Source organism: Cajanus cajan, chromosome 2 (genome assembly GCF_000230855.2).
Source record: "Cajanus cajan strain Asha chromosome 2, NIPB_CcT2T_4, whole genome shotgun sequence".
NCBI classification, from domain to species: Eukaryota; Viridiplantae; Streptophyta; class Magnoliopsida; order Fabales; family Fabaceae; genus Cajanus; species Cajanus cajan.
Genome location: NC_138518.1, coordinates 45,364,500 through 45,377,370, shown reverse-complemented (window position 1 = coordinate 45,377,370; position 12,871 = coordinate 45,364,500). Strand labels below are relative to the sequence as shown.

Below are 12,871 nucleotides of genomic sequence, written 5' to 3'. Positions count from 1 at the left end.
TGCTAATCAGCTAATCATGTCTTAATTATGCACTTGTCCTTGTTAACTGTAATTTGTGCTATAACCCGTTTAACCTATCGGCACATTGCCGAGCCGACAGGCTAATGCTTGGGAGGTTGCATGTCTTCGGCTGTTGATCGGGCCGATAAACGTTTACTTTGGTATTCCTATCAGACTGGCATTGGACCGAGCCGATACATAGTATGCGGGGATGCTTCATGCTGTTTGCATCGGCCTTCAGCCGAGCCGACATGTGCTAGTTGACTAATCTCGGCCTTCGGCTATAAGCCGAGCCGATGCTAACGTCAAAGCCTTGGGTATGGTCCAATTCGCATGAGTGTCTGACGGAACGACACGTGTTGGTCAACGTGACCGATAAGGTCCTCCCGGTACACAAGCCCCCAGCCTTGAGGAGATAACGACGCAAAGGGTAAATGTGCCACTTCGTTTGTTACCTTTTTTGAGGGTAGGCCAAGGGTTACAACTGCTTCAGGGAAACGAAGGGTCATAAATGACGCACGCGAGGAGTTATGACTTAATGGAATATGGGGAGACGTAACCGTTGTCGGAATACCAAGGGTTATAACCGTTGGGTATTAATGACGTACGCGAAGGGTTACACGTCGTGAACCGTTGGATCTAAGTGATCCAACGGTATGCAGAGGGGTGTGACTCTTGGTAACTTGCGGAGACTGCCTATAAATAGGCGTGTTGGGGGGGTCCTCAAACATACGCATTTATTACTTGCTTCGAGCCGAGATCGTTTGAGTTGCTGCATTCGCATATTCTTCACCAAAAATTGGTCAAGTTCAACACTCAGGTACGTAATGGCAGATTTAAATGTTGTTCATGTTGACTCCTCCGAGGACGAGGGTGATTCTGGGTTGAGGGAGACGCCGGACCGAGACGTCGTATCGGCCTCGGCTTCCAATGGAGAGGATTGTGCAGGGTCCGCATCCAGGTCCGAACGGTCGCAAAGTGGGAGTCACTCTTCATCGGCCGAGCCGAGGTGGTGGATCGTCTAGGAATTTTGCTCCCATATCAACTCCTGGATATTCGTGGGTGCACGGGGAGGTTGGCAGCGTATATTCCTGATATACTGATAAGAACTCCTTGATTCGTTTCGTATCGGCAGCGAAGTTCTTGACCTTTCCCGAGGAAGAGGAGCCCTCCGCTATCTTCTTTCAACCATGTAGAGGTGATGGAGGGCTGAACCCGAATTTCGTGTATTTGGACCGAGGGTCGAGCAAATACCAGTTTTTCCATGTGTATGATTACATGTTCCGGGATTTGAAGATCACTCTACCTTTTGACGATTATTTTATCGGTATATTGCGCCTACTGGACGTGGCGTCGAGCCAGCTTCACCCCAACACGTGGGCGGCGATGCAAGGGTTTAGGCAGCTATGCTTGGCTCTTGGCATCCGGCCCACTCCTCATCTGTTCCTACACTTCTATTCATCTCGGCCCACGAAGAAGATTAAGTGGTTGTCCCCGGTTCGGCACAGTGATTGCCTGCTACAACCTTTCACCACCTCTTATAAAAATTTTAAAGTAGGATTTATGAAGGTGATGATTCAGTCAAAGCCAGGGAACAAGTATTTTTTTGATGCCGAAGGGAGATCTTTGTTTCCATTGTATTGGACCTGGAAGCTGAGGAAGTACGACACAGTTTCCAAATATCGAATGTCCTCGGAGGAGAGATTGAGTCTGAATTTTTTGGAGAAGTTGCCTCGGCCTTTGTCGTGCCGTCATCTGGTCCGGTTGTGTGAATTTGCTGACGTGGTTGAAGAACTGATTGGTATAGTACCTTTCTTACTTTTTTAAATTCTTGTGTTATCATTGATTTTGACTAATGATGTGCAAGTATCATGGCAAATCACGGAGAGGACGATTTGGATATCCGCACACTGATTAGGAATCAAGTGGCGGCTACGACTACGAATAGGGCCCCGACCGGCGTGCACGGGAATCAGCTGTCTGCCCAAGGTAGTGGAGTAGGGCCAACAGTCAGGCCGAAGAAACCCACTCGGCCCCAGTCTGAAAAAAGAAGGCCTGACCCAAGGGCCGAGGAAGAGAGCCGTCGGGCCAAGCAGCGCCGAGTGGCTAGCCCCCTGTTCTGGAAAGCATGGCTGGGCCAAGTTTTCTGGCCAGCAACGTCAACGCTCAGGATTTTCTGAGCCAAGACTTGACCTCCGAATCAGGTCAAGGTGTGCTGAGTCGTATGACCTCTGCTCAGAAATGGAGTTTCTTCTGTGAGTTCCAAGTGCGTGCTGTGGCTTTAGCCCAAAGCATCGTGATGGAGCTGAATGGCGAGGCCGATGGATTGCGTCGGCAGCTAGCTGAACAGGAGAAGTCTCCCCAAGAGACGCTGGCGGCGCTGACTGACGCCCAAACGGCCAACAACAAATATCAGGCTGAGGTGGATCGCCGAGGGCGCACGGCTGATGACCTGGCTCTGAAGGTTTAACTTCTTGAGGTTGCTTTGAAAAGCGAGGCAGAGAAGGTTGCTGTTCTGAGCCAAGAGCTGGAGGCCGAGAGGGTTGCTTTCGGAGCTTACAAGGAGAAAGCGCGCAACAAGGTCCTGACTCAGCATCAGGCTGGCTTTGCTCAGGTGGCTCGGCAAGCGTGCTTCTTCGGCGACTTCCCCCTGAATTTTACCTGGACATGATCAAGGACTTTTTCCAGGGGAAGTTGGTGGACCTGACCTCTATCCCTCCGGACCAACAAGCCGATGAGGAGGCCCCGACATGGCTAGCTGGGCCGAATGAGGAGGTGACAGCGTACGAGGAGGGTGCGCCTGAGGATGGTCCGGTTCAGGGGGAACCGGAGGTTAGGTCTTAAGCTTTTTTCTTGTTTTTTGTAGTGTTGGGCCGATAGTGCCCTTTTTTAATGTACCCTTTTAGGCCGATAGCACCTTTGTCAATGAATCTGAATCTTATTTACTGTCATATACTGGTGCAATATGATATGTTTTAAAATTTTACGTAAGTTGCATACTTGGCCGAAAGAGATCCCGGGAGGGAAAACGTATAAATTAACTTAATCCACATCCTTAGCCGAGAGAGAACTCGGGAGGGAAGACTTGTAAAATTAATGGAAGTCACATCCTTGGCCGAGAGACATCTCGGGTGGGAAGACTTGTAGAATTAATGAAAGTCACATCCTTGGCCGAGAGACATCTCGGGAGGGAAGACTTGTAGAATTAATGAAAGCCACATCCTTGGCCGAGAGACATCTCGGGAGGGAAGACTTGTAGAATTAATGAAAGTCACATCCTTGGCCGAGAGAAATCTCGGGAGGGAAGACTTGTAGAATTAATGAAAGTCACATCCTTGGCCGAGAGACATCTCGGGAGGGAAGACTTGTAGAATTAATGAAAGTCACATCCTTGGTCGAGAGACATCTCGGGAGGGAAGACTTGTAGAATCAATGAAAGTCACATCCTTGGCCGAGAGACATCTCGGGAGGGAAGACTTGTAGAATTAATGAAAGCCACATCCTTGGCCGAGAGACATCTCGGGAGGGAAGACTTGTAAAATTAACATAAAGACGAAAAAAAATTATGACAAGCTTGAATACTCAGAATGTTTTTTCATTAATAGACTGATGCCTCGTTAAAAACCTTGCCGACCAAAAACCCCTTTTCACAATTTTATAAGAGGAAAAAAGATCGGTTCAAGGAAAAGAGTGCACCATTTTACATGTAGTTGAAATGTAAATACAAGTTTGGTTCAGTTGTAATATGTCTTCAGATGAGTGGAGTTCCAAGTTCTCGGTATGATCTTGCCCGATAGCTCTTCTAACTTGTAAGCTCCATTGTGGAGGGCATGTCGTATCCGGAACGGTCCGTCCCAGTTGGCCGCAAGCTTTCCTTCAAAGGAATTGCACCTTGCCGAGCCGGTTGCTCTCCAAATGAGATCACTCTCATGAAATGTCCTCAGCTTTAGGTTGGAATTAAAGCGTCGGGTCATGCGTTGTTTACATGCCTCGGCCACTATCTGTGTTTTCGCTCGCATTTCATCCAGAACATCCAGTTCGGCCTGGAGTGAGCTATCATTAGACTCTTCATGGAAGTGTTGTCGCCTGAAGGACGGTTCCCCCACTTTAACTGGGATCATCGCGTCCGCGCCGTATGTTAGGCGAAAAGGCGTCTCCTTGGTGGTTGATTGCGGTGTGCATCGATATGCCCAAAAGACTTCCGGTAACTCTTCGGCCCATGCTCCATTGGCCGAGCTGAGTCTCTTCTTGAGCTCAGTGAGTATAACCTTGTTGGCTGCTTCGGCCTGCCCGTTTGACTGAGGATGCTCAACTGATGTGAATCGGTGCCGAATGCCAATGTTTTCAAGGAAAACGTTGAACTTCTTGTCGGTGAATTGAAGGCCATTGTCCGACACAATGGCATACGGGATGCCAAAGCGGGTAACCAGATTTTTCCACACAAACTTCTGAACGTTGCCTGCGGAGATGCAGGCGAGCGGTTCAGCTTCGATCCACTTTGTAAAGTAATCTACCGCAACGAGAAGGAATTTAACCTGGCCTTTTGCTACAGGGAACGGTCCGAGCACGTCTATATCCCATAAAGCAAACGGCCACGGGGAGCTGATACTGTGCAATTCAGCGGGCCGAAGTGTGGATGAGGTTTCCATGCTTTTGACATTGTACACATTTTTTAACGAATTCAGCATAATCTCCTTTCAAAGTTGGCCAATAGTATCCGGCACGCAAGACTTTGGCTACCAAGGTTCACCCCCCGGAATGAGAACCACAAATACCTTCATGGACTTCCCGCATAACATAATCCGCTTGTAGGTTGTCAATGCATTTGAGCAACGGGGTGGAGATCCTCGCCTGTAGAGCTCGTGGGCTACTATGGAGTACCGAGCCGCTTGTGTTCGTATCTTTTTTGCTTCTATCGGGTCGGTTGGCAATTCCCCTCGGACTATAAAGCTTTGGATGGCTGTCATCCAGGTCGGTGCCTGAGTATCAGTTGCCATGCACTCCACCGTCACACTTGGGGAAGGAATCTCAAGGTGAATGGTTGTTCGCAACTACCCGGGCTTCCGGATGCTGGCGAGCCGAGCTAGCTGATAGGCTCGCTCATTGTTGCTACGCAATATGTGTCGAATCTGCACCTCGGTGAAGTTGTCCTTGAGCTTTTGGAAGAAGTGGTAGTATTGCAACAGATTGGAGTCCTTGACTTGGAAGTTGTCATTGACTTGTTCAGCCACGATCTTCGAATCGGTCCAGCATATGATTTTCTTGACGCCCATCTCGGTTGCTAGTCTTATTCCAGCTATCAAGGCTTCGTACTCGGCCTGATTGTTTGATGTACGGAAGCCGAACCGAAGGGATTGTTCGATTGTGATTCCTAAAAGGCTAGCAAGAATTACGCCAGCCCCACTACCTTGGGCATTAGAGGATCCATCAACATGCATGGTCCACGGTTCGTCTTCAAAACATCCCGGAGGAGTGAGCTCGTTAACAAAATCAGCCAAATGTTGCGACTTAACCGACCCTCTTGGCTCGAAAGATATGTCAAATTCTGAGAGCTCAACTGATAGAAGTGAGTAGAAGAAGTGATGAACAAGCTTCTCCTAAGCTACTTCTAGGCTCGGATCCTTCTTCAATGGAGATAACTCAAGTAGATGACGCCTTTAGGAGGAAGAACACACGCGGAAATAGTAGAGGGAAGCATCCAAGCTCAAGCAATCAAAGGATTGCACACTTCAAAGGGAAGGAAATTAGGTTTTCCTAAGGATTTTGAAGGCATTCTCTTTGGTTTTCTCTCTTGGAATTTCGGTGACTCTTGAGGGAATTAGCTGAAGAATGATTTCAAAAATTCTCATATATTCAAAAGTGCATTACAAGGTGAGTAATGATACATATATAGGAGGGAAAATTAGGTTAACTTGGGCGGCACCTAGGTAAACCTAGTTGGCGCCAAGTTTGAATTTCAAATTTGAATTTGAAATTCAAACTTTGGCCAACTCATATGCTCACACGGATGCTACCCTCATCTAAGTGTCATTTAGGAGTCATTTGAAGTGAATTTGGAGCTCACATGGCCGGAACCACTCCATGCCATCCATGTGACTCAAATTCAAATCAAATTACTTCTAAATGATGCATAAATGAAACCTATTTCTCCTATTAATGTATTCTATCTATAAACCTAATCTATTGACCGAAATACATTGGTCTAATGAATACAATGAATAGGAAAAATTATAAGAAGAAGAATGAGCCTAATATTGGGTATCAAAAGCCCAAAGCCCAAGAAGCCCAAAATTAAGCCCAAGACACCTAAACCCTAATCTATGATCAAAATACAAGACCAACATCAAAATAAATTCCTATACTAAGAAAATACAATTAAACATGGTGTTCAATCAATCAAAGCCCAAGTGAGAAGCACCCTAGGCCCACCAAGCCTATTGGGCCCACTAAGCTCTAAAGCAGTCAAATCTTCAAGTAACCTCCTGGCCATAGCTCTAGTGGTTGGGCCTTTAGCCCATGCTCTTCCATCATCAACCGACCATGCCATCATCCGGCCGGCGATTTCTGGTTTCTGGAGGACCTTTGCAACCGGGCAGTCAGTTCTGACCACTATCTTGTGGCTTTGAAAGTATTGTCTCAACCGCCGAGCGGTATAGATGAGCCCTAAGGCAACTTTTTCCAACAGCTGATAACGTCGCTCGGCATCTTGCAGCGTCCAGTTGATAAAATAGATAGGTTGTTGACCTTCCCGGTCTTCTTGTATCATGACGGCACTGATTGAACTACTTGAAACTGACAGGTAGACAATCATGTATAGGCCACCGACCGGTTTAGACAATATCGGGGGCAAGCTAAGTCGTTCTTTAAACTGCCGAAAAGATTCTTCACACTCTTGGGTCCACTTGAATCGCTCCATTTTCTTGAGTAGAAGTAGAATTGGCTTAGCTACCTCGGCTAAGCAAGGGAGGAATCAGGACAGCGAGGTAAGCCGTCCGGCTAACTTCTGAACCTCCTTTAATGTGGTTGGGCTTTTCATATCCAGGATGGCCTGACATTTGACTGGGTTTGCCTCAATGCCCCTGTTGGATAACATAAACCCCAAAAACTTGCCGCCCGAGACTCCAAACACGCATTTCTCGGGGTTAAGTCTCATTTGGTGTTGCCGAAGCGCCTGGAACACGTCGGTCAAATCTTGTGTATGCGCCGACACATCGCTTGACTTCACGACCATATCATCGACATACACCTCCATGCTCCGGCCAATCTGATGATGAAAGATTTTGTTCATTAAACGCTGATAGGTAGCCCCGGCGTTCTTTAATCCGAACGGCATCACTCGGTAACAGTAGTTGGCCGTTTCGGTGATGAAGGCAGTTTTTTCTTCATCTTGAGGATGCATCCGGATCTGGTTGTATCCGGAGTATGCGTCTAGGAAAGACAAGAATTTGTGGCCGGATGCCCCATCGACGAGCCGATCGATGTTTGGTAGCGGGTAGGCGTCCTTTGGACAGGCTTTATTTAAGTTAGTGTAATCGGTGCACATGCGCCACTTTCCATTCAGTTTTCTGACCATGACGACATTGGCTAGCCAGGTCGTGTAGTGTACTTCTCGGATGAACCGAGCGTCCAACAACTTGCTCACTTCAACTTCAATTGCAGCTTTTCTTTCTTCTCCGGTCTTCTGGCGCCGTTGAGCAATCGGCGTAGCCTCCTTGCTAATGGAGAGCTTGTGGCAAAGGAAATTGGGGTCGATGCCGGGCATGTCAGACGGGTGCTAAGCAAACAAGTCTTTGTTTTCAAGGACCACTTGTTTAATAGCCAGCCATTCTTCTTCGGACAAATTAGTTCCGAGGTGAGTGACTTGGAATTCGGGCACTCCCACCTGGAATGGTTGTTTATCTTCAATGGGCTCGACCCTCTCATCTTGATCAATCCGGGGATCGAGGTCCATGGCCGATTGCTGTGATACCGAGTGCACCCCTCTCGGTTCATTTGGTGCTTCGTTCTTCATTTTCGGCAATCGCAAGCTGCTAAAATAACATTCTCGCGCAGTTTTTTGGTCAGCGTGGACAGTGACTATCCGTCCTGATTCGGCCGGGAACTTCATGGCCAGGTGAGGTGTGGACACGATTGCTCCAAGCCGATTCAGAGATGGTCGGCCGAGTAGAATGTTATAAGATGTGTTGGCATGCACCACCACATACTTAACCGAAATGTCTCGGTACTCAGCTCCATCGAACCCAAACCAGGTGGACAGCTTGATATACCCTTTTGTCTTGACTCGTTCACCGGAGAACCCAACCAAAGGTTCATCATAAGGGAACAGCTCGGACTCCGGAATACCCAATTGTTTGAATGTGTTCCAATAGAGAACGTCGGCTGAACTTCCCTGATCAACCAACGTCTTACGCACAATACAGTTGTGAATTTCGACACTGATCACCATCGGATCATCCTGGTCCGGATTGATGCCTTTGAAGTCGTCCTTGGTAAAAGTGATGGTGGGTAGGGGACGACGAACTGTCTCTACTGAATGCACGTGCCGAACGGCGCGCAAGTGCCTGCGTTGAGCTGATGAGGATGAGCCTCCGCCAGCGAATCCTCCTGCTATCGTGTTGATGACTCGCCGAGGTTGTGTCGAAGGCTCTTCCTCTCTTCGATCTCTTGACCGACTGCGTTCTCTGTATGGACGTGCTTCTGTCCTCCGTTGTTTGGTTTGATCGTGCTGCCGCGACCGGTCAGTGTATCTTGAACGGTTAGGACGATCCACGAAGCCTTGCAACTGTCCTTACTTGATTAAATCTTCAATTTTATCCTTTAGGGCCGAACATTCGTCAGTTGAATGTCCGCGATTGCGGTGATATCGGCAAGATTTGGTCGTGTCGGCCCGGGGAGGGGTCGACGCTCGTTTTGGAACGGCCAGCACTTCCGAAGCAAGTGCTTGTTCCAGTATTGCTGATCGGCTGGTGTTGAGTGGTGTATATTGGGAATACTTTGGGCCACGAGGGGGTCTCTCTCGGGGTACCAGTTCTTTCGGACGGCTTCGAAAATTGTTTTCAACCGGCTTTTCAGTCTTGGTCGTTACTTCTGCTCTAGCTTGGTTGCGGAACTCAGCTAATTCTTCCATCTGCATGTATTTGTCGGCTCGCCGACGTAAGTCATCCATGTCGGTTGGTGGCTTCTTACAGATGCTGTTGGCAAAGGAACCTGGCTTTAAGGCAGTAGTCAGGTGGTGCAGGGCGACAGCCGGGTTAAGGTCTTGGATTTTCAGTGCCGCTTTGTTGAATCGGCTCATGAACGCCCGAAGGGATTCCTTCTTCTCCTGACGGATGCTAACTAGCGCCAAAGAGGTCAACTGGTGCGGTCGGCTTGTAGCGAATTGAATGGTAAATTGGGAAGCTAACGTACTGAACGAATCAATCAAGTTAGTCGGAAGCCGAGTAAACCAACTCAATGCTCGCCCTTTTAATGATGTTGGGAAGATTCGGCACAAGGCGGCATCATCAGTTGTGCTCAGAGTAACTTGAGTCAAGAACACATCCACGTGCTCATCCGGGTCGGTGGTACCATCATACTTGTCGAGGGGCAAGGACTTCCAATGGTCAAGAAGTGCAGACTGCATGATGTTTGGGGTAAAGGGATGTCGGTGTGCTCCGGCCGGCATTGGCTGCATCGGCCTACCGACTGAAGCATGAATGCCTGGGGTAGCAACAAAAGTGTGAGGGATGGAGGTATGATGGTCGTGCGAGTGGAACGACCCCTGAGTGTGGGTCGTCTCAGAGGATTTCCATGTGGGATCACGGTATTGGTTTTTGAGGGCAGCATTTTCTTCACGCAACGCGGCCATCTCGGCGGCGTCTCTCTCCCGTTGTTGTTTCATGGCGGCCATGTCTTCTTTCATTTGGCGCACCATGTCGGTCAAGTTCGTCTCCTCTACCGTTTCGGCGTTGTTTGCCCCGGACGGGTGCTCATCTTCGGAGTGGTGGTCTTCAACGTTATTTCTTCTTGTCTTTTCCATGATGTCTTCAAAAAGTCTTTCACGTCTATCGATTCGGGCCCCACGGTGGGCGCCAAAATGTACCTGCCTGAGGATACACTCGTAGTCTTCTTAGTGTTGAAGGGCCGAACGGATGCTTGAAACGGATTCTTCAAGAAAGGGGGGAGGTACCTGCAAAAGGCACTCCGACGCTCAAGTTAGGACAAGCACGATATTCTAGGCAATTAATGAACAGTGACGTACCTCGTTACGTGTGACCTATTTATAATACCTGACATGGGTCTGAGCGTGGTGGGCCTATTCTAATCCTTACCAAATTAGGTAATACGATGCTAATCAGCTAATCATGTCTTAATTATGCACTTGTCCTTGTTAACTGTAATTTGTGCTATAACCCGTTTAACCTATCGGCACATTGCCGAGCCGACAGGCTAATGCTTGGGAGGTTGCATGTCTTCGGCTGTTGATCGGGCCGATAAACGTTTACTTTGGTATTCCTATCGGACCGGCATTGGACCGAGCCGATACATAGTATGCGGGGATGCTTCATGCTGTTTGCATCGGCCTTCAACCGAGCTGACATGTGCCAGTTGACTAATCTCGGCCTTTGGCTATAAGCCGAGCCGATGCTAACGTCAAAGCCTTGGGTATGGTCCAGTTCGCATGGGTGTCTGACGGAACGGCACGTGTTGGTCAACGTGACCGATAAGGTCCTCCCGGTACAATTTGAATTTATATAAAAAAGTATCATATTATTTTCAAATTTTTAAAAATTTGTAAATTTGATAAATAAATTAAGAATTTTTAATTTAATAATTAAATTATTGAAATTTAATGTAGAACATGAGTTATTAATCGAGTAAGTTCACCAATGCTTGCTTTTGGAATAAGTAGATATTTCACCTATATATGTCTTGGTGATTATTATGTCCCATGTGTATAATAATAAAATGATTATGAATTTTGAAGTTAATTAAATAATACTTTTAAAATCCAAATTATTAATATGAAAAAGAAAAATGAAAGTGAGAAAGAGATTGAAATTAAGATCTAATCGAAGAAATTTAGAAATTTGAAAAATGAAGGTTTTTGTAGAGATTAGAAATGCAATTGAATTAAAAGAATTCAGTTATTGAAGAAGGATGAATTTTGAGGGGATTAAAATTGTAATCCAATTGAAGGAATTTAGGAATTCAAAGAAAGAAGGATTATGCTTTAGTGGGCAAGGCCACGAGAAAAATTCTATCTATGTTAAAAAAATTACTCCCATAAACATTCAAAAGAGTTACTTCACCTTTGGAAGGATGTACATTAACAAGGTTAGGGGATAATTTCTTAAGCATTCTATTTGTAGTAGCAAAACATCCTCCATCAACATTCAAAACAAAATTTTCATCTTTAGAAGGATTCCAAAAAGAAGTGAGACATTACTAAGGTTAGAGGATAATCTCTTAAGCCTTCAATATAACATCTTTCAAATGTTTGGACACACACAAAATCACCATTCAAACAATCTCTTCACACTAAAGCACAATGGTTACTTCCTCAAATCCCTAAATTCTTTCAATTAGATCTTAATTTTAATCTCTTCCTCAGTTTCCTTTTTGTTTCTCATATTTCTAATTTTGATTTTAAAAATATTATTTAATTGAGTTCAAAATTCATAATTATTTTATTACCATACACATGTGACAATCAACTCACCATACTAGGGCATGTAGCAAGTGTTGATGTGTTATAGTCATTACCACGTCAACGATATATCGATTAAACTTAATTGTAAGGACTAACCTTATTGATAGAAATATAAATCAAGAACTAAAAAAGTTTGTTAAATTTATGAGGGACTAAAAATATATTTAAGTATATATGTATACACATACACACACACACAGACACACACACACATATATATATATATATATATATATATATATATGAGGAGGGATCCGTTTACTACAGATAGAAGTAAGTCTACTTAGACTTATTCTATTCAATAACTCATGTTCTATATCCAATTTCAACGATCCAACTATTCAATTTAAAGTTCTTAATGCATAGATTAAGTCTATAAATTTTTAAAAAATTTGAAAATTATTTGATACTTCGTTTCATTAATTCAAATTGACAGATAATCAAAAAATCATTTTATACGTTCATTTGAATTAATGAAATAAAGTATCAAATGATTTTCAAATTTTTTTAAATATTTAAAAACTTGATCTATGCATTAAGAACTTTAAATTGAATAGTTAGATTGTTGAAATTTGATATAGAACATGAGTTATTGAATAGAATAAGTAAGATAACCTTACTTTTAGAGTATGCTACAAAAGGTAAATCTAATATCTTTATGTGATTCTTACATGCATGATCCAATGGGTTGGAGTTATTTCACTAAAAAAAATTCTAAAACCTTTAGGGCCTGAACACTTGCATTTAGAATCTAGCTCTCAAGGCTACCAAACCTCTAAATAGGTCTAAGTTAATTAATCTTACATTAATATTAGTTATGTTCCCAAATAACACCACATCAATAAAGTACAACTTCACTATTTAATGTATGTATAAATATTAGTTTAAAATTATGTTCAATGGAAAAAAAATACAAGTTTCAATGTAAAAAAAAGTAAAAAAAAAATTGTAAATGTAGTTTTTTCTACTCTTAGTTGAGTTCAATTCAATTAGTTTCCAAACACACCCTCAATGATCTCTTCTAGATGAAAATTTTTATTAAACTTAATTGTGAAGACTTTAATATATTCTTTTAGAGTTTTGATACTATTTAATTGATGATATAAGTTATATTTTATTTATAAGACATGATTTGTAATCATTATTTTGATTAGCAAAATAAAGACAATTTTTAAGAAA

General features: G+C 44.5%; 1 protein-coding gene across 1 annotated transcript; it reads right to left on the bottom strand.

The window, feature by feature from the left end:
* Positions 1-5,051: 5,051 nt before the first annotated feature.
* On the bottom strand, positions 5,052-5,438 carry LOC145954953 (uncharacterized). The gene has a single exon (XM_083069647.1). It carries the CDS (start codon positions 5,436-5,438, stop codon positions 5,052-5,054), a length of 387 nt encoding a protein of 128 aa, XP_082925773.1.
* Positions 5,439-12,871: the final 7,433 nt, after the last annotated feature.